This window comes from Sparus aurata, chromosome 12, assembly GCF_900880675.1.
Source record: "Sparus aurata chromosome 12, fSpaAur1.1, whole genome shotgun sequence".
NCBI classification, from domain to species: Eukaryota; Metazoa; Chordata; class Actinopteri; order Spariformes; family Sparidae; genus Sparus; species Sparus aurata.
Genome location: NC_044198.1, coordinates 24,309,821 through 24,334,441, shown reverse-complemented (window position 1 = coordinate 24,334,441; position 24,621 = coordinate 24,309,821). Strand labels below are relative to the sequence as shown.

The window sequence follows — 24,621 nt, the reverse complement described above, 5'->3', positions numbered from 1 at the left end:
CTCATACTGATGAGGCAACTGTTAGGAGTGTTCCAGTGCAACAGTGTGACTCAGTTTTGTGTTTTGAATAGCTTTAAAACAGCAGTCAGGGCACAGCAGGGTAATCTTTTCGTGAGACTAGTTGACTATAAGAATCAGATCTTTTAGCCAGTTGTATCAGCTAACACTTGTCGTATATGGATGTTAGCCAATAGGCTAACTAGCTTTGGTACTTTGGTGCTTGCCTCGTCTAACGCAACTAGTTTTTCAACTTTACAGACCAGTTGAATCATTAATGATGCACATTTGGATCTTATCCCACGCTGCAAGGGTTCACAACCGGCATTCACATTAAAACAAAAGCCGTGGTTGACTTCGCCTTTTTTTTCTCTAGACCTTTTATTGGCGCTTTCACTGCTCACTGCTGTCTTTGTCGTGGAACCAGAGGAGGCCAGCAGAATTGCACGAACTCTGCATGACCCTGATTTACCGGTCTGCTCGTCTATAGGCCTCCTGGCCTGTCTTAACAACAACTCATTGTAGGTACCTATTCCCACAGTGACTATTATGCATACAAGCAAGACAAATCAGGCTGCTTTGTAATGAAAAACGCAGCCACCACTCACACGTGTCTCTTTTGTTTTTGCTTGAATTGGAGTTACTGTTCACCACATCAGTTCAGTTGTAGCCCTAATTTGTGCTCAATTATGTGACATTACAGACAAGGTCTTAAAACCTCGAGACTCTGGTTGTTTACCACTGGTTTCTCCACGAGAGTGAGAGGACATGTTAACAGTGTCTGCAGGGTGTTTCATGAGCCCTGAGGCAGCTGTGTGAAGCCTGTAGGCCTTTACATTCCCTCCGCTACCCGGCACGAGGCTCCGGCTCACTCTTGAGTGATGTACACCAACTAATGGTCCTGCTAAATACTCTCCACGGGACTGGGGGGAACAATCAAGCTTATGTAGGAGACATACAGACACATATACACACACTGCCACATTCTGTAGTTGTGAGTTTATGGGCTGAGGTAATGACAAAAACTCTACACCGCGTGTGGCGTTATGGTCCCCAGTGCTCTCACTAGCAACATCTCTAGCAGCATCACATTGAGCAGCCACAGAGGGAAGGAAAGGTAGTGCAGAAGGAGAGCAGGAGTGGAAGGCTTTGATTAGCTACCAAGAACACATCAATTCATTTATCTAACGGAGACAAAGCGGTTGAAATTTGTGCTCTTTTCACAGGCAGTTGTTCGTGAGCGTGCATATTTGTGATTTGTTTTATGTGTTGTTGTTTGTGCATCAGCATTTTTATTCCTTAATGTCTTTGTGGTCATCGATTTTTTTTTTTCGCAGCTTCCATGAAGTCACTTGTCAGTTTCAATGATTTTTTACTCTTCTGTTGATTTATTTTAAGATTATATTATATAACGTCCAAGTTTTGTACCTACCAATGGATACGCAGTTCCTAAATTGGTCATTTATTAAGCGTGAACGTGTCACTCACTGGAGGTTTCACAGAGCTTTCAGCCACAAATCATGGCCTCATTCAGTGGATGGAATTGTGATTTAGTCATTTTATTATCCTTTTTAGTTTTAACTGAAGGAGTGAGAGGTTCTGTCATTAAAGTGCTGCCCCAGTTGTTGGCTGTTTGAACAATAAGGTTCAGTTGCCTCATAAAAAATGTCCCAACTACATCTCCTGTAGTTTCAAAGAAAAATTTTTAATTCCTAAACTCTTGGCTGTTTCCTATCTGATTAGACCTTGTATCTTATCTGTACTTAAGAAAACCTAACTAGAAGTGTAAACTCAGTTCTTCAATCGGCACTCGTCCTGTCACGCCTTTATCAAAGATACACAAGAATTAGAATGTACACAAGACTGGCCGTATCTTTGATAAGACTTTAATAACAGCAGCTGTTTCACTTCACTTTGTCACTGACTAGCTTGCTATAATGGACAAGAAAACACAGGCTTTCAATTTTAGAGCATGTGATAACAATTAGAGCTTCCCATGCCTTCTTGTAGGCCTTTGCAGAGATGGAAGTTTTTGGCAGTATTTCTGGATTTAGAACATCGTCTATTCCTTACTTAGAAATTCTTTAGTTAGGACAGTTCTGTATAGCTACATTCTTATCATGAGATAAGAAAAGATTGTTTTCCTAAATGCAGTTAGAACACATGTTTCTGTAATACCCAAAATGTTGTTCTCCACTAAGATTAGATTTAGGAAGTTTCTGTGATAAGCCGCCTGGTTCTGAATTGTCCAGTGTAGAACTGGGAAATTGTTCTGTTAGGATTGTAATCAGACCTGAAAACCAAGATTTGAGAGATTGACTGCAAATTGAAAGAATCACTTGTATTAAAAAAACATTCAATCACAGTTTTGGATCATTTGCTCAACTTTAATTCATAGATCAAACTGACACATAATAATCTTTGGTTTTACTGTGAGAGTGAATTTCTGTCACTTTGTAAGCTGCAGGACAAATAGACAAAGTGGGACTGGCCGACTGTTAACTCAGATTTTACAGCTTTATCGACGTTCGCATCACAACTTGAATTCACATGAGAAACCAACAATGTTATCTTCGTGATACATGCAGGAGCAACACAAACATGCATCCTTGCAATTGTGTGTGTGTCATTGTGTCTAGTTGTGGACTATGGTCCATCTGCCTGACCCGCTCCTTCAGAGCACTCTCTGATTGGCTGTTTGACATTCTTAACAGCCATTTACATCTGCTTGTGATAGGCTGTCACTCCCTGCCATGCCTTTCTTGCCTAGGGAGGCAAATTGAAGCGGTGATGTCGCAAAACCAGGAACGTGACTGCCACTGTGACTGGATCTGGATCTGGAGTCGCTGGCAGTCGGGGGTCGTGATGTTTTTCCTGAGTCAGGCTTGTTTACTGCACCAGATGTTGTCTTATCTGTGCGTCTGCAACACATTAGTTTGGTTGAGGGAGGGAAGTAAAACATTCTGTAATCTGATAGCTGTCTTGTTAACTCCATTCCACTGAAGTCCTTATCTATGCACGTTTTCTCTGCAGCCCAAAGTTTTCTCCTGCTGTTGTTCTCAACCACAAAGCACACTCTCTCTCTCTGTCTGTCTGTTACACACTCTCACAAGTGTTGCAGATAGGGGGTTTGGATTAATATAGCTGTGTCACAAGAGAACTCCTTTACTGCTCTATGAAACACAGGGACTAGCTTTCTGACTGTCTATAAAATTCCTTTAGTGCACTCTGGCATTGGGAACAGGAACAGCTTTCCTGTCATTCAGGATACACACTCACACAGTATTCCGGACATCATGCCTTTGGGATCTCGCTGTGGGAAACTTTGAGGGGGAGTGTTTAAAGGTGGAGCTGAAGCCTGAAGCTTGTGGGACAGGACACAAGGACTGAACAGAAGTGCATGTTTGATGGTTCCACAATGGATTGGATTTGATCACGACACAATCCATGAGGACTTAAACTTGAGTAGATCCAAGAGGTCTGCAAGAGGACTCCTCAGGGAAGTCTGAGATAAAGAGAGTTGGTTTCCATGAGAACTTTTCCAGGAGTTTATCTGCACTGATACCAGATTCAAGAGGACTTGTTCCCACTGCTGCTGAGATATCTTGTTGTCGGTGGGCTTCAGAGTGGAAACTCTCACCATGGCTGGGGTCACTAGGAAGGGCTCTGGGAGACCCTCATACTACTACAGATTCCTGGGCAAGTCCCGACTGCAACGTCAGCGAAGCCGGTCCCGCAGCCGCACCAGGCCGTCTGCCAGCAGGGGTAATAAATACTACTACCACTGCTAAAAATGTTCTCCATGCAGCAGTTTTAAACTCACGTGAAGTCTTGTAACTTTGCTAATACGACATACTGTAGCTGTAGCTGGTAAAACTCAGAAGAGACACATTGTAGCTCAAAAACAGGCCAATAACCATTTTTGTAGTGTTTCCCACAGGATTTTGCTGACGGTGGTGGTGCATGTTCCCTGCAAGACAGTTTGTACATTTTTAAGTGTAATGTGTCAGTGTGGCACGCTTTGAGGGCAAGACTGAGATGCTGTGAAGAACTTTGTGTCCTTGTAAACAATATAATCATAAACACATTGGTTCTCTAGATATAACTGGTGATGAAAAAAAAGTCACTCCCTCAAGAATTTGAACAAGAGAGCGTTTATGCATTTAGTATTTTTTTATCAATGACTACTACACCAATGTTATCAAACGTTCACTGTCATATGTTGATGATGCTTACATTTTGTTCGTAGCAGTGGATACTGAAACATATATGAATGTTTACTTGCCACAAATGATGATGTAACCTTTAAATGCCTCGCTGTCACGGATGCAACCAGGAATGTTCCGGTGTGTGTGTGTGTGTGTGTGTGTGTGTGTGTGTGTGTGTGTTTGTTGTCTTTGCTGAAGGAACCACACAAACCATGTCACAGCTCTTTTATGTCATTATGAGAAATATAAATAACATTTTCGCTGCATTATGAAACTGTGACCGTGCCGCCACAGAGGTCATTGATGAGAAACACCTTTTTTTTTTGGGTCATCAGCACGGGCATAGTTGCTGCATTTTTGGGGTATTTGTCTCGCTGCAGCTTTATCACCTTCATTCTGTGAGAGCAAACATGAGAAAATACAATCACCCTTAGCTAACGTTAGATTCACACTATTTATCAGTGACGTAATCTGTTGACTGTCACAAACTGATAATAATATAGTTTTCTTTTGACCAGTAGATAACTGCAGTGGATACTCGAACACTGGTTAATGTTATCCTCAAAATGCCTCGGTGTCTCGGATGCAGCCAGGAATGTCCCAGTGTGTGTGTGTGTGTGTGTGTGTGTGTGTGTTTGTGTGTACAGCTGGGGTGAGAGATGTTCTGCTGAAGCTTTTATCATGAAAAGCGTAAATATAGTTTTGGATGAATAAGACAACCACAAATGTAATTAAAGGTTAAATGGTTGTTGTTTTTTCCATTAGCAAGCACGTTATTGTGGCGATTGAGTTTCTAAAGAAGTATTTCTCTTGCACGACAGCTACAGTCAGTGAGAGCAACATGAGAACATGCAATTCCCCTTTTTCAAATGTTTTTTTTATTGTTCATATGAGAACTACCGCTTTATTTTTAGAACCCATAGCAACACATGTGTGCTCATGAGCGAGGTAACAGTTTGGCGTCGCTATTCACAAGGTGCTGCCGCTCTACTCTCAAATTGCACCGCTAACACTTGACAGCTCACGGCTCAGTGTCAACTTGCCGAGTTCCACCCTGTTTGGGCCTGTGAATATTTTCGTGCCTAGTAACAAAGAAGCAGTTTCAGTCAGTTGATTAGTTTCTGCACTGCAGAACTGCATCTTCTTCTCGTGCCCCGCGAGCACTCTGTTTCTTCACTTTTCTGCCTGTTCTGCCCCTCAGTACTCCTGTGCTTACTGCTGGAGGTAGTGTTTGAACTGCAAGGTTATAGTGATAAATCTGCCTCCAAGGCTTAGCCCGAGTTACTTGAATTGAGAGAAAAGAAATAGTTCTGAATTTCTCCAGCCTATTGATTTTATTTCAAGTGAACTGCTGTAACTCACCAACCAAGATATCAAGTGGAAAACTCTTAGGTATCTGGGGCCGTGTTGCTGTGAATATGATGCAAACTTTCTTTGAAAAAAATAAAATAAAATAAAACAGTATAGTGTGATAACATCAGGCTAACTTTCTCTGACTTTTACGATACTGATACTGACCCGTGGTTGTATTCCTTTAAACATAACTGGAATTACGAGTGGACTTCTATTGTGAGAGGCAGACAAAAGCCGGACAGAGTCACAACAGAGAGACACAGAATGTGAAGGTGCCCGGTCCGATGTCTTCACTTTGCTTCTTTTGCTGATGAAAGAGGCGCTTTGAAGTCTCCCCACTGTATCATTCACTTCTCAAAAGAACACACGCACATGCATTTGAGCGTATGTACAAAGACAGGCACGCAAACACACTCTGCCTTGATCTTTGTGGCTAAGTGCAAGCTCCTCTCACAAAAAAAAAAAAAAACCTTCACACACTGCACATTAACACACAGGCAGGGTGGAGGTTGAGGTAGCTCCCAGATGGTACAGAAGACCACTGGCGGCTGTCGAGACCAGGGCACGCCTTTTGATTCTTGTAGTTGTGGTAATGAAGTAGTTAAAGAAGCCGCGGTCGTGCTTTGTGTGAGCCTGAACTGGTGACTGTGTGTCATCGTCAGTATAGACACTATAATGTTCTTTAGAGGGTCCTTTCACCTCATCTCATGACTCTTGTTGACGCTCCATAGAATGTAAGAACAGCTGTCTTTGGCTTCATATCACAGGCAGTATTTTAATATATTCATACATAGAAAGCAATAAATGATTTAGCAGGAGACTGATATTGCGTAGATGTGTTCCTCATCTGTTTCACTCTCTCCAAGCAGCTCTAATACTTTCAACAGTGAATCACATGACTTCTTGTATGTGAAGGGATATGTTTGAGCATTATCACCCAGTTATGCAGTCCGTCTCAGCGTCTTTAAGCCATTGTTCTGGTTATCCAGCAACACACAAGAGTGTCCTTGGCAACGGGAGTCAGAAAAAGCCTCCAACCTGCTTGTCAACATGCAACATATATCCCTGTTCTGGATTTAGGGGTCTTCCTCTCCTCACCACTTGTCCGTAACTTAGCTGTGTTCAACCTCAGATGCTTGAAACAAACTTGGCCAGCTAAATACACAGAGAAAGTTGGTCTAACTGAGCAGGTTTCATTCAAATTAATGTAATGTACTGTAGTAAGCAGCAAAATGCCTCCTCCCAAACCCTGTACGCTACCTGTCCAGCCACAAACTCTAGACGACAAAGTTAGAAATTAGCAAGTATATTTCGCATAGACCCGTCCTAACCGCCTCTGATTCGTCAGTGTCTGTTGACTCTGTTGGTTTGGATTGGATGGATTCCGATTAGAGGCAGAAAAGGGGCCAGCCAGTCTTGGCAGAATACAGGTGTATTCACCAGAAAACCAGCCTCCACATGGATGCTGATGTTGCTGTGGATCTGCTGGATGTGTCAGTTGGAGAGTTGTTTCTGAACACGTTGACCAACTTCAGAAGATGATAACATGTTGTTGTGTAGTTAATTTAAACAGCTTGTTTGTGCATCAAGTTCAATTAGAAACCTGTTAAGAAATGTGCTTTCTTCAAGGCAAATCAGGCGCCACATAACCAAGAAGTTTATGTGGCGCTGTATAACTACAGAAACCAGATACCAGTAAACTGCTTACTGAGGTGCCTTTAATTGCATTGAATGTCGCAAATCTGCTTTGCAGCTAAAGTTATTTTGCAGGAGTTTCCAATACAAACCACTTTGATTTCTGGGATATTCAATTTGCTTGATTAGCCATAAACAAACACTTCCATCTGATATCCTTAGTTTCCGGACCTTCACTTTATCACTGTATGGGCTTTGTTTGTATTGTGATATAGAGTTGCATAAACAGTGACAGAACCACCCTTCATGTAGTGTGTATATTTGCTCTAATTCATTGAAATAGGGTTTGTGCGGAGAGAGAAATAAACTTCTCTCAGTAAACAAGTCTATGCGCCTGGAGCCTGATGATGTGATATCGCTGAAATGTGTCTCATTCGAGATGCCCGGCAGCTCGGTTCGAAAATGGTGTTTTTGTTCACACCACAGCCGTGAACAGCCCTGTGGGTTTATCTTGAGGAAGTTACTGTCGCCCCGCTTGATGTATACACCAGAGCTGGGACAGATCAGGTGGCGGCTGCGTGAGCTCATGTGTTATTGTTTTCTCAGCATGTGTGCGTCCGTGTCAGTGCGTCATTATCAGTGAATGGAAAATCTTCTATCAGTTTTCCCCCCTTTCTTTCGCCAGGGTTACTAACATTTACATAAAAAATGACTGCTTATCTCAAAGAGAGACAGTCAGGGGAAAGAGAGAGCCGTGTTCGTCTGATCTGACATGTTCTGCTGGCGTGTTTGAAACTCCTGTTGCAATCAAACTCTTTGTTCTGAATTGTCCCGTGAATAGAAACCACATAATTTTTCAAGGCAGAATTCATCATCTGGTTCTTGTATAATCCAGAGCAGCCTTTAATCTGTAAAGAAGTTTCCTCAGAAAAGTTTTTATTAGCTCTCGTGAACTTAAAAAAAAAAGTTCTCTGAAGAGTTGATGGTCCTGTTAAAGCTGAGTTTTCCTCACTTAATGTCGGGCAGACACTCCTTGCATGGCTGAATTGAGCTGTTATCCTTTGCCATCATCTTGTTTTGATATCACGCAGACTGTCATCAGGAGCGTGCAAAGCTTGTGGTCTATCATCCAAATCTGCTGGTTACTACCTGCCATTCTTCTTTTCCTCCCTATGATCTCACTCGATTCTCGTGACCCATATTGTCACTTAAAAGCTGGCAACAGTTGACTTCAACGCCAGCTGGCATCTGTGTTACGGATGTGTAAAAATGCACACACACAAACAGGCACTTTCCTTACATGTCCATCCATGTTTTCATTCTCACATCTCTCTAAACTATACCATAGCAATATATACATGACACTTACAGACATAGTTATTCTAAATTGAATAGTGTGACATTTTGTGAAATGTGTTTGTTCCCCTTTCTTGGTGAAAGTTGACCGCTCCCAAATCTGTCTGTTCCATCTGAAGCTAGAGCCGACAGCCAGTCAGCTTAGCTTAGCTTAGCTTAGCTTTGTTTAAAGACTGCAGGCAAGGGACAAGCAAAAGCTGATTAGATGGCGTGACTTTTTGGGGTCTTCATTGCACAAAACGTTGTACAAATTAAGAAAACACGATGTAATGTGTTACTTCATGAGGCTTAGAGGTGTTAGAGGCCTTCTGGCAGAGTCAGACCAGCTGTTTCCCTCTCTTTCCAGTCTTCATGATAAGCTATGCTGACCGTTTCCTGGCTACAGCTCAGGATTAAATAGACATCGATCTTCTCATGTCATTTTCTTGAAGAAAGTGAATAGTATATTTCCCCAAATGTCTGATCATTCCTTTAAAGAGTGCAAAACCCGGCTGCTAAACATTTCTTCCATGAATAAAACATCAAAATGAATTGCTGGAGGAGGAAGCGGCGGGCCGCAGCCGCAGCACAAGTCAGGTCAAGTTGAAGACTTTGTGTAGCTCGGAATGCACATGCAGTTTCTCAGCAGACTTTACAGATACGCATCAACAATGGCTGCAAAAAAAAAAAGGAAGAGCAAAACAAAGAACCAAGAAAACATTACAGGAAAGGGAAGAAAAAACAGAAGCTGTAGCAGGAGAAGTTAAGTGATGATAGGAACCAATAAAAGACAAATACAGAACAATTATCTCCAACAATAGAGTCCAAAAAAGTAGTACTGGTAAAAGTGTACAGTATGTCCAAAGAGGTTAGCTTTAGAAAGTGCAAGAAAAAAAAAAAACCTCTCTCAAATTTTCCTGCCTTTTTAAAAACTCGTGATTTGACGGATGTCGGCGCTGACGGCTCAGTGACTGAGAGCACACACGCACACGCACACACACACACACAGCACGCCGTGACAGTAGCAGAGTAACAACTGCGTGAAACCATGAAATATCACAACACTAAAGGGAGAGTTACTGCGAGCAGCTTGGAAGAAAGTGTTTGAACTACTCGATAACAGCTCAATAATGCATTACCACTGACAGTTATTGCGCGTAATCATATTCTCAATGGGTCATTACCAAAGAAACACTTTTGATCTGTGCTACCGCGTCATGCTTAGATTTTGTCAGGTTGTTTGTGATGTAGACGCATTTCTGACTGTGTGTGTTCATGCGTGAGTGTGTGTGTGTGTGTGTGTGTGCTGATGGGAAGTGAGGACAGAAATGAGGCTGATAGATGGGAAGCACGGCCAAAACAACACAGACGATCATAATGACTCAGTTTCCGACTCCTAAGTCATATTTACACGTAAACACAGGAAGGCTGGAAACAAGTCTGTAGTAATGACTCGCGTCTCGTGTGATAATCTGCTTTAAATATTAACACGACGGAGAGAAAAGGAGAGATTTAGAGCCGAGCGGTGCCACGTTTAGACCTCAGCTTCACAGCCGGCTGAATCACTTTTTTCCTGTTTTCCTCAGATTTGCTCTTTGATCTGTTTTTTTGCAGTCGGTGCCTGAGCATCCTCGCTGAGATTAAGGTCATGTTTTAGTAAAACAAAGGCTTCACTAATGAATTTAGGCAATCTACTGCTTTGATCATTTTTGCCTTAATGTTTAGCACATACAATCAGGCCAAGGGCGAGGACAATATCTGAGATAAGAGTGTGGAAATTAACTTGAGCACCAAAGAGTAAAACTACTTCCCATCTACTTTGTCAGTTCTGTATTAGAGGAAGAGAAGTGAAAAGTGTGATCAATTTGCCTCTAAGATCTGATAATGGGAGACAGAGACACGAGACAGACGGCGGCGACAGTTAATAAAGCAATAAAGCAGCGAAGTGAAACTGCTAGGCCTCTTCACATCATCTCGATGTTTAACCCAGGATTATTCTTCTGATCTGCGTCTCATCCCTGGAGTCTGTCCTTGTCTACCCTCTTTTGCCTCAGCCTGGTGAATCAAGGAGATAGGGCCGGATGACGCAGTGCTTCTGCGAACCCGAAAGAGTCCAATAATGGGGACAGGTGCAGGCTAATCCCCCTTAATCCATAGATATCAACTCAGATTACAAGGCAGAGCCAGTTATGGAGAAGTAGCTGTATAGCTATAGAAGATCATTTCCATAGCTCACCGTGAAAACAGCCTCTCAACATACAGCTGAGCAGCAAGCAGTGAGTCTTTCTCACATGCAGTCGAACTTAGAAAATGAATTACACTGGAATGTTTAGGGTTGCAACTAAGGTCTGTTATTATGCCAATCATTTTCACGGTTGATCAGTCTATTAAATGTCAAACAATCTTAAGAAATCACAAGTCACAATTTCCCAGAGCCCAAATTGACGTCTTCACGTCGCTTCTTTCCTCCAACCAGCAGTCCAAAACCTAAAGACTCTCTTCATTTATCATCACAAATAAGGAAGAGGAAAAGGAGCAAGTATTCACAGTTAAGGGGTTGCTTACTGGAAAATCACTGAAATGATTTATGAAATATCAAAACAGGTGGTCATTAATTCTCTTTTGTTCGTTGCAGTTGTCATGTTTCTCCAACCAACTACGAGGTTTGTTCAGCCATTATTAGCCTCGTCTTTTCCAGAGCTATACAGAAATACTTGAAAGCAGTCCAGCTCATATATCCTTTGAAATCCCAGGGTCTGGATGTAACGTAATCGCGATATGCAATAAAACATGAGGAATGAAAACAAATAATCCACAAACAGATCTGAAGAAATGCATCCGCAGCCAGCCGCCCAATCTCAGTAATCATGCGTAGATGATACGCTTGTCATTTTCGGTTTCGTCTTGTGCGGTGTGTATTTCTGAGAGCTGCTGTCACGTGTCATTTTATCAACTGACACCGAGGTGTTTGCTTCATGTTCTACATTCTCCGTGCTCGTGGACGTTATTGAAGTGGGTTCGGATCTCGGCCGGCAGCGGCAGGAATGTTGCTGCTGTGTCGCCCTCTGCAAGAACACAGACTTCCTCCTTCTGCGACCGACTATCCTTCTCCTCCACCTCCTCCTCTGCCTTCCCATAACACACTGCAGACAAAGGCATGCATGTGCCAAACCAAACATGAAGCAGAGCCCCTCTCTCTGGTTACCACTAGAACATGGTTGAATATAGAATTCTTGTGTTTGTGGGGCAAAAAGAAAAATCCTGTCCTAGTGCAGCGTAGTGCTGTGCAATGCCCCCAATATCTGTATTTTTACCAATTTATTGGCTGACTATATTTCACAAACTTAATACGGAGTCCTGGAGAAAGAATTCAGGCCGCTTTGATCTTATTTTCATCACCAGCCCTCAGTTGATTTAAGATGGGGGCTCAGTGTTAGCAGATAGTTAAGAGACTGTTGACTGTATCCACACTAGCGGCTGTTGTGGGTTGAAATGATTCTCTTTTACTCCCCTCGTGTCCACAGAGTCGCTCCAAGGAGACGGAGCAGCACCTCTTTATCGCCCCATCATCGCTGCACTGAGTAAATAGCGCATCTCAGAGGTCAAAAGTCCAGTGCTGTCCTCACAGACCAGTGTTAGCACACGATAGTGTACCCACACGAGGAAACATTCTCTGCTCCCTCCCCCCCTTTCGTCTCTCCCATACTCCAACACATTTCTTTTAAGGAAAGACCTCAAAGCTTGACGATTCAGAGCTGTGCCTTCATCACAGTATACGCCTGTGTGGGTCTCGAATTACATGGACATTACATTACACTGAATAAATAAATAAAAATCTTCCTGGAACATTTGCTTTTTAATGGACATTAACTCAGTTTATATTCTAGAGACAGACAGAGACTTTTTTTGCAGCACTATCCGCCTGTCAGGACAAGTTCTAGCCGTCTCGTATCTGAGGGAAAAAACAGTGGAGAGTTGTATTTGAGAAGGAGGGAGGATGTGAGGCAGGGTGGACCAAGAACGATGGTCCTCCAGGTAGAGAGAACACAGTAAACACTGCTTGACAGCCTGTGATTTTGCTGCACATTTCACTGGGCCGCAGAGGAATTGTGTGTGTGTGTGTGTTTGCCTCTGTTTTTCCCTCCTGTCTAACACAAGAGCCCTGCCATCTCTTCTTTGGAGGCTGTTCTTTCAGCCCTGAGGGTGTAGACGTCTTGAAATGCAGACACGTGCTGCTGTTGATAGCTGGATCCTGTACTCTTTAACTTTCTGCTCATTAGCTTGGCGAGCACAGTTTGGACTATTTGTCTGCCTCGTGCAAATAAACCCTTTAGAACTGCTATAATAAATGTTCTGATATCAGTAATGGATTAAATGTTGTCATTCGTAGTGATAAACTCACCCATAACTCTTCACTCTGTCACACCACTGTGCAACCTCAAGTTGACGGAAGGTTTTTCGTGTTCAAACAAATCCATCAGAGTGATAGTCTTTTCTTTTGTGGCTCACCACTATACCATCAGTTTCAGGAGTCACACTATCCCAATGTTTAGTTTATATCATATCAAAACTAGAGCCAGACCAACCAGTTGGCCAGTATTTGGCCAATCACAAATATATTGGTATGAGTGTTAAATATTTAACACTGTTAAAAGTGTTAAATATCTCTTTTCATGTGTGTTTGATAACCAAATCATTGAATCACTGCAAAGCACGCGTGTATCTGAACAGAAGATCAAGAAATGGTGGGGCTCTAATAAATTAAATTTAAGCTTATAATTGTAATATTTTTGGATCAGTATCTTCTGCATTTGGATAAAGTGCCTCAGGAAAATATGCTACGGTTTTAGTAACAGCTGCATATTAAGTATTAATTAAGATTCATGATCTATTTAATTATGATCCAATTGGGATTGTACCATGAAATAAAAGTTGCTTATAAAACAAGATGATATAAATGAATGATTAAGTAATATGTCATAAAAATAGAAAGATAAAAAAAAAATGAATTACTTCAGGTGGGATGTGGAGGTTAAATTCAAGACACTGGTCTGAGGAAAGAAGCTACGTAACATGGTGATATGTCCGTGGATACTCTTGTGTCACTTGCCAGATAGCAGCAAGATGAATATACTGGCTTTGTTGACAGTGAATTTAAGTAGAACTTTTTTGAAAAGAAAACTCTCCAGAGTACTCTCAACTACCATACAAGCCAGTGCACCAAAGCAGTCACCAAACAAAGGTTTTTCAAGATGTTTGGCCGTGTCTCAGCTGGCTTCGATTGCAATAATGTTGCCGCCAGATTGTAGAAACTTTCAGTACACAGAAACAGGTTTTTGTCATTTAAAAAAAAACATAACAAATAAATAAGAATAAGAGGCTTAAGAATGAGATCTAGAGTGATTACTAGTGTGACGCCAACAACTACTGAGTGTTCTTTTCATGTTGCTATCATTTGCTGGCAGATTAAATACCCTGTGTGGCAACAACAACTTGCTAACAAGAACCGTTGTGAATTTCCTCTTTCATCACGGAGCCACTCGGCGCAGCCAGCTCCTCGAGCAATAAAACATCATAAAACACATCACTCCAGGCAAAAGAACAGCGTTTATTTACAAAGCAGACCATCGTCGTTATTATATCAGCCCGGCACTTTGGCGCAGACACACCAAAAATAAGTCGTTATGCAAAGTGTTCATTCCTGCTTTTCCTCTTCAATGATTAACGAGATGCTATCAGTCTGTGTTCTGAAGGTTTTTGTGACGCATTACCACCTGTTTTCTCGCACGCCTCAGAAAAATGAATCAGTCGTACTATATTCATCCTGTTTGTCTGGCCTTACTAGCAACTAGCAAAACATTTGAGAATATTGAAGTTATTTTTTCAGAAGTAGGAGAGGCTTTTCCTCCTCCACCTTTGTCTACAGTGGTTTTTGCAAGCTGGAATATCCTGTGTCGGTGAGGTCTGAGAGAAAGGGAAGTTTAGTTGGCGCTGGGCACTGGATGGAGCATGCCTGGTTGGGGAACACTAAGGAAATATGTATTCTGACCTATATAAGTGAATGTTAATAGGGAACGGATGTCAGGAAGAGAGGAAGAGAGATTGAATTGAATCATTTAAAGTAATAGAATGAACGACCCACTGTAAAACCACAACATGTGCCTTTGTATTGATTAAACTAGCGTGTTTATTAGTGAGTTAAGAGATGCTGAGAGGTGATTGGTTTACCTTATTCCCATTAGCGTGCTTCCACGATAAGCTATGCTAACCACCTTATGAGTCTAGCATCATACTTGGCTTATAAACACAAGAGTGGTATCAATCACATGTAACTCTTGACAAGGAATCGACTGTCACAGGAATGATTTGCTTGACATTCAGTAATTTTTTTCCAGCTGCAATGCCCCTATCTCGCCTGGCCAGACCGGTACTAAAATACACTCCTCAGTGCACACGTAATGCAGGCGACTATCATCCCGTCTGTGCCCATTAGGCCCCCCGGGGCTCTCGCTGGCACTTTGACGATCCCAATAACCAACTGCGAGGAGGCCTGAAGGTGGGTGGAATCAGGACAGAAAGATGGCTCTATTTGTGAATGGATGGTGTTGGAGGAGGGAGAGGTGTGAGCTTTTGGGGGGGCGAACGTGAAAGGATGGAGAATAAAAGGGAAGATGGGTTCAATGGGGGAGGGAACGGCAGATGAGAAATCGATTTGATTTGATGTGGGAGATGAAGATGTCACGGCGCAGTTACACAATTCAAGGCTGGAGGTTTGAAGAGGACATTCATCAGCGAGCACACATGGGGAAGAAAGTGAGCTGGTGAAGGCAGAGACGACAATGTTATCACGATAAGGAAGAGGAGGAGGAGGATGAAGGTCGGTCTAATAAATAGAGGACCTCAGTTCAACGACACCTCACCTCTCTGGGCCCTGTGACCCTTTGATTAACCTCACAAAAAGAGCCCGCCATGCTAGATGCTCCCCAACACACACACTCATACGCCTCACAAAATATCTTAATCACGAACAGTTTGACAAACCCCTTTGAAAAGGAAACATTAATCTGATACCAGCCACCACATACAGGACAAAACAGCTCTTTGATGATTCACTTCAGTCGGAAATGTGTCTTTTAATTGAAGCTTTATTGAGCGCTAATGTCTGTTCATGGGCTGCTGTTGGTTAGCTGGGGGTTGGAGGAGAGAGTTAAAGCGAGGGGGAATTTTCCGTTCATTTGTAGAGATACGGTACAGGCAGGTGGTAAAAGCATGTTGAAAGCGCACACTTCAACTTCACACAGCAATTAGTTCGCAACTAAACGATCTGTGTTTGTGTGCGCGAGCTTTTCCTCCGAGTGCTCGTAGCAGCCAGCTGTGCACAAGTGGAGAGATTTTTCTCAAAAAAAAAAATTAAAAAGAGGACTAGAGGGGTGAATCTAAAAAAGACGTTTGAGAAATAATTTGACGAGAGATGCGGGAATTCACTCTCCTGATTTAATTTGGTCAGTGTTCAGATTGAATGCCTTTATTAGCTTTATTTGGCCATGAATGGTTTTCATATTTAAAAAGGATTAAATATGCTTGTTGTCATGGAAACAGATATTTAAATGCCACCTTTTTTCTTTTTTTGTTGTTGTTGCATCCGTGAGATTTTAACTATCTGAGACTTAACTTGGTAAAACCATAACTTGTACTTGGAAATAGAAAAAAATTGAGCCTTGACTGTTGACTGATGAACTTCTACAAAAATTTAAAGTTAGATGGGGATACAACAGGCATGGCTCGCTTAACCATAACCCTTATTTATATAATTGTTAGACCTTTGCATTAAAATGACTAAACACAGAAACATTTACAGAAATTGTTGCATTTTGGCTTGAGTTGTTAATTTGCTCACGAAGGCTTGTAAACTTGACTCGGACCACCTCTCTTAAATCGCCTCCTGAGTCTCGTGTCCTTCTGTGTAATGATGGGGATGTTTAAAGAGGCTCATGTAGATTTCTTCGCCTCTGGAAAACATAAAGGCAGGCTCAACACGTCTCTGAAACACAGTGACTAAGCCAGTTTCAAATCAAATCCTTCTGACCTCCACAGAGCAAAATGGACTACTGCTCAGTGGATCCAGATGGTCCCAGTTTTCAATTATCGAGATTTGATTTAGCAAGAGAGGACGTCAGCTCTGCGTCAGAGCATGTTGTTGTTTGTCTGCCGTTTGTTGTTGCGGGCTGCGTTTATGTTAATGTTAGGCTGAGAATGATGTGGGTTGGGATGTGAGCCAGCGTTCTGCACAGCAGGAAGTGCTATTCCTCCATTCGTTCTTCAATTACAGCGTGCGCTAATTCAGTCAAGCGGCCTGTTAAACAGCAGACAGCTAATTTAGCACAGCTGAGCTTGAGAAGCTAATAGAAATGACAAACTCCAAGTGTGTGCACTTGTGTGTGTGTGTGTGCATTAGTAGAGATGCTTTATATTCGAATATGATATTGGGCACAAATATTTTTTGGCACAACATTCGGTCCATCCAATTTTTGGTAATTTAATTGCAGTATTTGATCACTGCAGTTCTCATTTAGTTGAAGCCAGTGTTTATCCCAAAATATGAAAAATCACGCCCCTCTCATTTGTTGTGTTGCACATCCCAGAGTGAAAATTGATACAAAATTCAGCGCTGTAATGTTGTTTTTCTGGCCAAATCTTATCTCATGTTGCTGTTACAGATTAGCCTTAAGCATCAATTTAAGAAAACATGGGTAACATCCAAAACAAATCAGAAAAATGTGGTATAATGAAGTCTGATGCAGAATTACGACCATTTATGTCAAACTTGATGAAGTTTGGAGCCAAACGTTTGCTCATTACAAGTCACATTAGTGCACATTTGGATGATTTATGCCTAGCAGCTAGTAAGAATTGAACTTGCACATCTGCACTATTGTTGTTAGTGGTGTGCTGGGTCAGGCGTGTGTAAGTTGACCTATCGGGAGACTGAGTTTTCAGCAGGCGGGCCTTAAAGAGACAGGAGCTGAAACAGAGCATCAGTATGACAAAAGTAGCCCAAAATAAAATCTCCTTTAATTACAATTACCCTCAATGTCTGATAAATTCAAGTGTTGAGAGTCAAGAGATGTTGCATCCCAAATCTGAAGATGATCAGTTCAGCAGTTAGCGAGAAGTTGCCACCAAAATGGGGAACACTCCTAATTCATATTATATACTCACATACTACGGTAATAATGTGTGTGTGTGTGTGAGAGAGAGAGAGGGGGAGATAAGAGAGAGAGAGAGAGAGAGAAAGGAGGTGGAGGATTTGGTTCATAATGCAGTTTCATCCTTATTAGAGTCACACTGCCACGCACACTTAACACTAATTTCATTAGTTCGCAATGTTACAGACAGTCATTTAAATCATTGTAATAAACCCAGCACAGTCCCGGTGAAGCAATGACCCCGTCTGTTTCAAAAGATTAGATCAGAACACAGCACAGTGTCTGACCTATTTTACACATTTTCTGCTTCACGTTCGAATGTCTTGTACTTTATATCTCAACTTCCTGTACCGAACAGAGCGATCTGAATTTGTTCTACAACCGGCTAACAGGCTGAGAGTATGTTCTGCACCCATGCGGCAGCAGTTAGCAGTGGCGGCAGCAGTTAGCAGTGACGGCTAGCGGAAATCTGCGGAGACATGCATGCTCAACATCACTCACATTCCTCTCGGACGTGTCCAGATTTGCCGCTTCCGCACGCATGCACAGTCGTTGACTCTAGAACGCTTTCACGGCACGTCCGTGCTTATCTGATGCTGTGCTGCACCGTGTGGCCAGGATGAAGAGAAAGAATTAGACAGACACCCACGCGATTACAGATGAGTTTAGTGAAAAGAGAAAGGATGGGAAATCAGGAATGGAGATCAACAGCCTTGAACTCCCTGAATGGACTCATTCATACACTGATGGAGGATTTGGTTTTATAACACAGTCCAGTGTTTACAGGAGGCACCCACAAACACTTATTTTTATGTTCTCAGTCTCTTTGTTTGTGTTCTCAGACTGCATTGAACGCTTCATACAGTTTGTCCTTCATAAAGGTCGTTCCTGTTCTGAGTTTAGATCTTTAAATCTCCACTGCCTTTCTGTAAATATCTTTTTTGGTTCTCTTGATTAAGTGTGGAGGCAGGATGGATCAAGTGAGTCGGGAATTTGAATATTGTTATCACATTGACGGCAAATCACACAGGATGCGCTGTGTAGAATGGAAAAATGCAAGATGTACCGCTGTTTGCAATCTTTTGGCTGGTTAAAGAAACAGTTTGAGTTTTTTGGGAAATCTTCTTAATTATTTTCTAGCTGAGCTTTAGACAAGATGATCGATGCCACTCTCATGCCTGTATGCTAAAGATAAAGCAGGAGTTAGCATGTAATTACCTTAGTTTAGCATCAAGACTAAAAAATACACTTCCTTAGCTCAGTTATTAGCACATAATTCATTTGTACGTTTGTTTTTTACTTTGGAGAGTACCAAACTAGCTGTTCCCCCTTGTTATAGTAAGTATGTGAAGCTAAATTAAGTTAAATTAAGTTAAGATAAGCTAATCAATCCTCTTTTGCTCCTGAGTTAACAGCAGAAATAGGAGTGGTATCAGTCTTCTCATCAAACTCTTGGCAAAGAAAGTGAACAGTTGTATTTCACAAAATGTTGAGCTCTTTAAACATATAATTTTTTCACACTTTAAGGCTCATTTTCACATTTTGCAAACCTCTCTCTACAGAGTCTCCTCCAGAGAGGACAGGACGCCGACGCAGCATGCCAGGCAGCTCCTCGGACAAGACCGCACCCACCATGGAGGCTACGTCCACCGCCGCGACACCTTTCAGAGTCACCGTGAGTACTGTGAGTGTTTTTATGTTGTTTCCATGTATCGTCTCTGTCTTCTCTATTTGTTTTACCCTCTGTCTCTGTCTCGGTCTCTGTCTCCACCTCAGTTTGCTTTAGGAGGTTCTCAGCTATAGATCAATGTCTTGAGCGGCCTGGTGTCCAGATGGAGCCATGCCAATCTGAAACACATTTACATCAAATGTTGGAATGGGGCCTTTGATGTTTGGCGTCTGCACATCAAACATCTCCACATCTTGGCTTTAGGTTCAGCGCTCCATTTTCCACGGCCTTCTTACATCCTGTGATTTTTCATTACATTTCACCGCAAAATTGTACAAAGCCGACACACACACACACACACACTCTCACACCTGTGCACGCACAACTCTTGTCACTCACTCACCTAGAAGCAAACTGTCTCTCTTCCTCTCCGTCAAACACACACACACACACACACACACACACACACACACACACACACACACAGCAGTCCTTTGTCTGTCATCCTGCTCTAATTCAAATCCAGTACGCTTTCTGCCATGTTTAATTCAATAGATAAACAGCCGGTTAATGAAGCAAAAAATTCCGCTATGAGTCATCAATTTAAAGCTAATTAGCAATTAGCAGCGCATATTTCCATTAATAAATGATGAGTGGGGAGATGACGACCCGGAGGTGAACTGTAAACATCGGTTGTTAGGACAGCGGGGCCACAAGCACTCCGTCTCTCATAAACAAACCCTCCAACTTCATGTTGACTTTTAGCCTTTGTCAAGGCGCAGCAGGCACACTAATGAGCCGAGCAGAAGGCTAAAAGGCATTATGTTCTTTCTGAAAGATTGAAAATATTTACTCATTATCTCCATGTTCTCCCTTTTGCCATCTCTTCATGGCCTTTAGCCGTCTTCAGCACTCAAAATTTCACCGAAAAGGTGGAGTTTACTCTGCAGAATTCAAATTGACATGCCTCTGAGGCTTACAGAAATCCCACAGTTAATGAAAAAAAAAAACAAATAGGCTAGACTCACACTGCATGAATTTCATTTTAGGAGTTGCACATATAGAATTACCACAGTCTAATGATCCATAGATTACTGAACTCTCATCTGTTCATATAAAAAGTTAGGAGCTTTTTACCGGCTGTGTGTCGGTTTGCTCTTTGTCGGTCTTGCTGACTGCGTTAATTTTGCATTTTAGACTCATTTTAACACAGACTCTGAATCAAGTCATTGAAAATTGAATCATTGAGTGGATGGAATCAGATATTAAAATGGAAAGTAGAATAAAAAGCCTGTACGAGACAGGAAAAGGTCAGATAGACGGGCTAAATATTGATTAAGTGTCTCTTAAGCAGCTCCTTGTGCTCTCCGGGGAGGAGAGGGAGAAGAAGAGCACTGCAGCAAAGTCATCCTGCCTCCATCACATGACCACTTAACTGACTTCTGTGGGCTCATTGCTAAGCAGCAGTGACTTCTTGCACTGAGAAAGCTTGCCCGGACTATGTTTGACCCTTTGCTGCACTTTTTCCTATACTGCCCCCTTCTGGCCTGTGATGGTAACACAACAGTCTAACTTTCCAGCTTCTTTTGATGGATGCAGACCAGTTAACAGATACGATTTTTAAGTTTTACTGATGGATCGATTACTAATAAGTCTCATGCAGTTGAAAAAGACACATTAGTGTATGTTGAGGGTGGGTTGGAGACGAACATGTGGGCATGTAAACACGGTGACATGCAGCCATGGGGTCATCTTCTCCTCCTCTTCCTCCTCTCCTGTATCTTCAGCACTTTTAGCAATGACAAACCACCCCTCACTTTTCTCCCTCCAGTGAAAAGAGTTGCGGTGACATCTAAAGTACCCCTCCTAGGCCTTGAGCTAAATCTGTCAAAATGTTTTTCTCTCATGTTCTTTGCAGAGACCGAGTTCAATGTCTGCACACACAAATGGGTGCCACACACACACACACATAAGCACATCTCAAAGCATTTATAAGAGAGAGAGAGAAAGAGAAAAAAAAAAAGACGACTTCTTACCAGCAGGCATTGGAGAAAAATAAAATCTTTCTAAAGCCTAATCTTCCCCAGGCAATTCAGAAATACTAGAATATTGCATAGCTTAAATACAAAAGTTGCTACTTGGTACTTTCTCGTACTGAGTGCTTGTTTTAAGAAGCAGACAAACAAACCTTATCTAAGTCAGTCACGTCCAAGTCCTGCTGATTGCACTCGTTGGATGGATTGATTCTCAATTGTGACTTAGCTCCTTATCCAATCTCTCTCTGACTCCATCGTCCCTGCCTGCCCCCCCTCCTCTCAGATAATAGCAGGGGGTCTAATTGGACAGGTATGTCTCTTGTTTTCATCAGGTTAGAGCTAGAGGGGGACAAGAGAGGTTGATGTGGAAGCAGGGAACACCCTGCTGATTGTCCAGGCACTGATTCTATCAGCCCCCATTAGGGAAGCCTGAAATTGCCAAAGCCAAGGGAATAGAATTAACTTGTAGCAAGCATTTGCTTTAATTTCATGAAAAAAAGCAAAAAACCCGGCGATAAAATTGAGCTGTCCTCCTAGTGCTGATTTAATGGGCTTGGACAGGCTGAGATTACCATCAAGTATGCAAGCCTGTTATGCACTCTCACACAAACAGACATGCGCAGAGGTAAGCCTACACACATTTGCACTGTAAACACGGTAAATATGGACAAACACATTCTTTCCACAACCGTCAGATTCCCCTCGGAGCTCGTACAATGCAGCAGGGTTTTGCTGGGTTGGTGGAAAACCAGCCTCTCCTCCCCTTCAAGGATGCATGTTGAATCAGATTATTCCATCCCCCCCTTTTCCACTAATTAGCTGTCAACCGTAGAAAAGTGGAATAATTAAAGAGCGCATTGAAATTCACGCTAACATGTGACACTGTAGTGCCCCTTGTCAGGTTACACTGTCTGTAATAGCCTTATCATGTTTTTCTATAGTGAGTAGGTGTTTGCAAAAATGAAATGTAAAGGGCCTGACACTTGAGCAAACCCGAATGCATGTAGAAATTAATTAATGGAGGGCTCTCCACAGTATTCATGTCTTTTTCATTCATGCAGTGATTTTTATAGCTATCAGTCATCCATGCACACAGGGAAATATCGTATTCCCTTGAGTTCATTCATGCATTTTTCTTTCCACAATGGAACAATGACATGATGTATGACATCTCATGCAGTGGCGGTTTCCATTGTGTATGCTGGAGTCGCTGGCCATGCTGCATTTAATAACTGATCACCTACAGCAAGACGTAATAGGTAGAGGTCAAGGCACGCGATTTTGGGAAATGTCAGGCATCGATTTTTATAATAGATTACCTTTTCGGTAATACCTCTTTCACACTGGACCCACAAACACACACTTAAATCTGTCCTTTGTCTTTACTGTAGACGTGTACAGTCTGCATTCACTCCTGTGTGAAATGACCTCTGCTGTGGTCACAGATGTTTATTGGCTCCAGTCGGCTATGATGCAAACACAACACACTATATGGAAACTTGTCAGTCGATGTGACGATGCACGCCAATGTAAGGGCTGCCATGATATCAGATATTCACTATGAGATTATCATGGCCTAAAGAGTTCCCTGATGATGTATGATGATATCCACATACTTAATTGTAATAACACTCAAAAGCTGACTCAAGATTGAATTCAATAATTCAATTTTCAAAATTAATTGAGCTACTCAATCTTTTCCATGTACCCCCATGTGCCTTTACCATTTACTGACCTGCGCCCATATGTAGGCATAGTCAAAGAGCAGTGATCAGAGTGTAAACCACAGGGAGGAGCAGATGTAATTCTGCTGTATTCGACCACCTTTTGTTTCAGCTGCAGGTTAATTCTCTCTCCGTGGCCGACGCTGTGCTCTGTTAAACCCTGATCCGCCGGCGACCTTGTCACTCATTTGCTGCACTTTTCTCCTCACTTTCCCCCTCATTTAGTTTCACTCTATTGCTTTTTCTATCAACTCGTGCTCTGCCGCCTCCACATTGTGCTCCACTTTTTCCATTTATCCTGCACCTACAGCTCATCCCCGTCTGTCATTTTCTGACCAGTCTTACCTATTTCTGTGCTTTGCTCCTTCACCATGCGTCTCTGCCTCTATTTTCCTTCTTGCATACACTTTTTTTTTTCTATCGTCCTCTCTGACGTCTCATATGAGCAGGGGCTGAAGGTGAATTAAATGATAACATATTTGCAGTGTTCCCGGTGTGTCTTGCCTCCCATGGGGGTTTAATCTGGTGTTAATCATCAGTCATCCTTACTGACTGATTGTAAGTGGGTGGGAAAAATAAGCCGTCATATCTGTTCACCTTTAACCTGGACTACATCTCTGTGAGAGCTTTTGTCAGACCGACTGCATGAGATGGTAGTGTTAATGTCGCATTGCTGCAGAAACAGTTAAAGGCAGGACAAGAATCACGACATAATCAGAGAAATTATAGGTTTGTTCCTTGGCTTCTCTGTTTTGTCTGCTCGCTTCTGTTTCTCCATCTCCCTCCACTCTTCAGACTACATCCATCAGGGGAACGAGAGAAGTAAAAAAACAGAACAAGCAGCCACTAATCAATCCACATCGCCCACAGGGACAGGTTTCTATTCACTGACTTATCTCTGCGGATGGGGGAAAAAAAGAGAAGCATTTTAATTTTTTAGCTGTGAATATGCCAACAGCAGCCGGCACACACACACTCTCTAGGGGCGGCGGGGAAAGAGGCATGGAATTGCTATGAATTTGGAGGGTGTGATTGATATCCAGACAGGACGAAAGAGGTGTGTGTGTCGATTCTCTACCTCACTTTTGCTTTGACATGTCGTTGAAGGAGCTGATCTTGGATGCCACATCCCCTCGAAAAAACAATATTCCAACTGCACACTCTGACTCATATTTGTCTTTGTTTAGAATGGGGCCTATGCTAATCCAACCACATGCCCACACACTCTCACACACACACACACACACACACACGGAGTGATGTATTGATACATTAAACACTTAAGACCAAGGAATGAGAGTTTGATTCAAAAAGCATCGACGCTGAGAGCCGCGGGCGCTGCGCTCATACGAACATTGGTGACTCAGCTCTGTTCATTTAGCTAATAGCCCCCGAAACAGCTCACAAATGGCAGGTAGCAATAATAAGCCATTTGCTGCCCACTTCCTGTCGACTTAC

General features: G+C 42.3%; 1 protein-coding gene across 13 annotated transcripts in view; it reads left to right on the top strand.

Moving 5' to 3' along the window:
* dab2ipb (DAB2 interacting protein b) overlaps positions 1-24,621 on the top strand; it is a 174,523-nt gene that overhangs the window by 68,721 nt on the left and 81,181 nt on the right. For 7 of the 13 annotated variants that reach the window (XM_030435603.1, XM_030435599.1, XM_030435605.1 and 4 more), the window contains one exon: positions 19,297-19,418. In XM_030435603.1, coding sequence (XP_030291463.1) covers positions 19,297-19,418 — 122 coding nt within the window. Of the gene's footprint in view, positions 1-3,096; positions 3,763-19,296; positions 19,419-24,621 lie in introns of those variants that run through there. The other 6 variants (XM_030435612.1, XM_030435602.1, XM_030435600.1 and 3 more) reach the window with 3 other exon arrangements.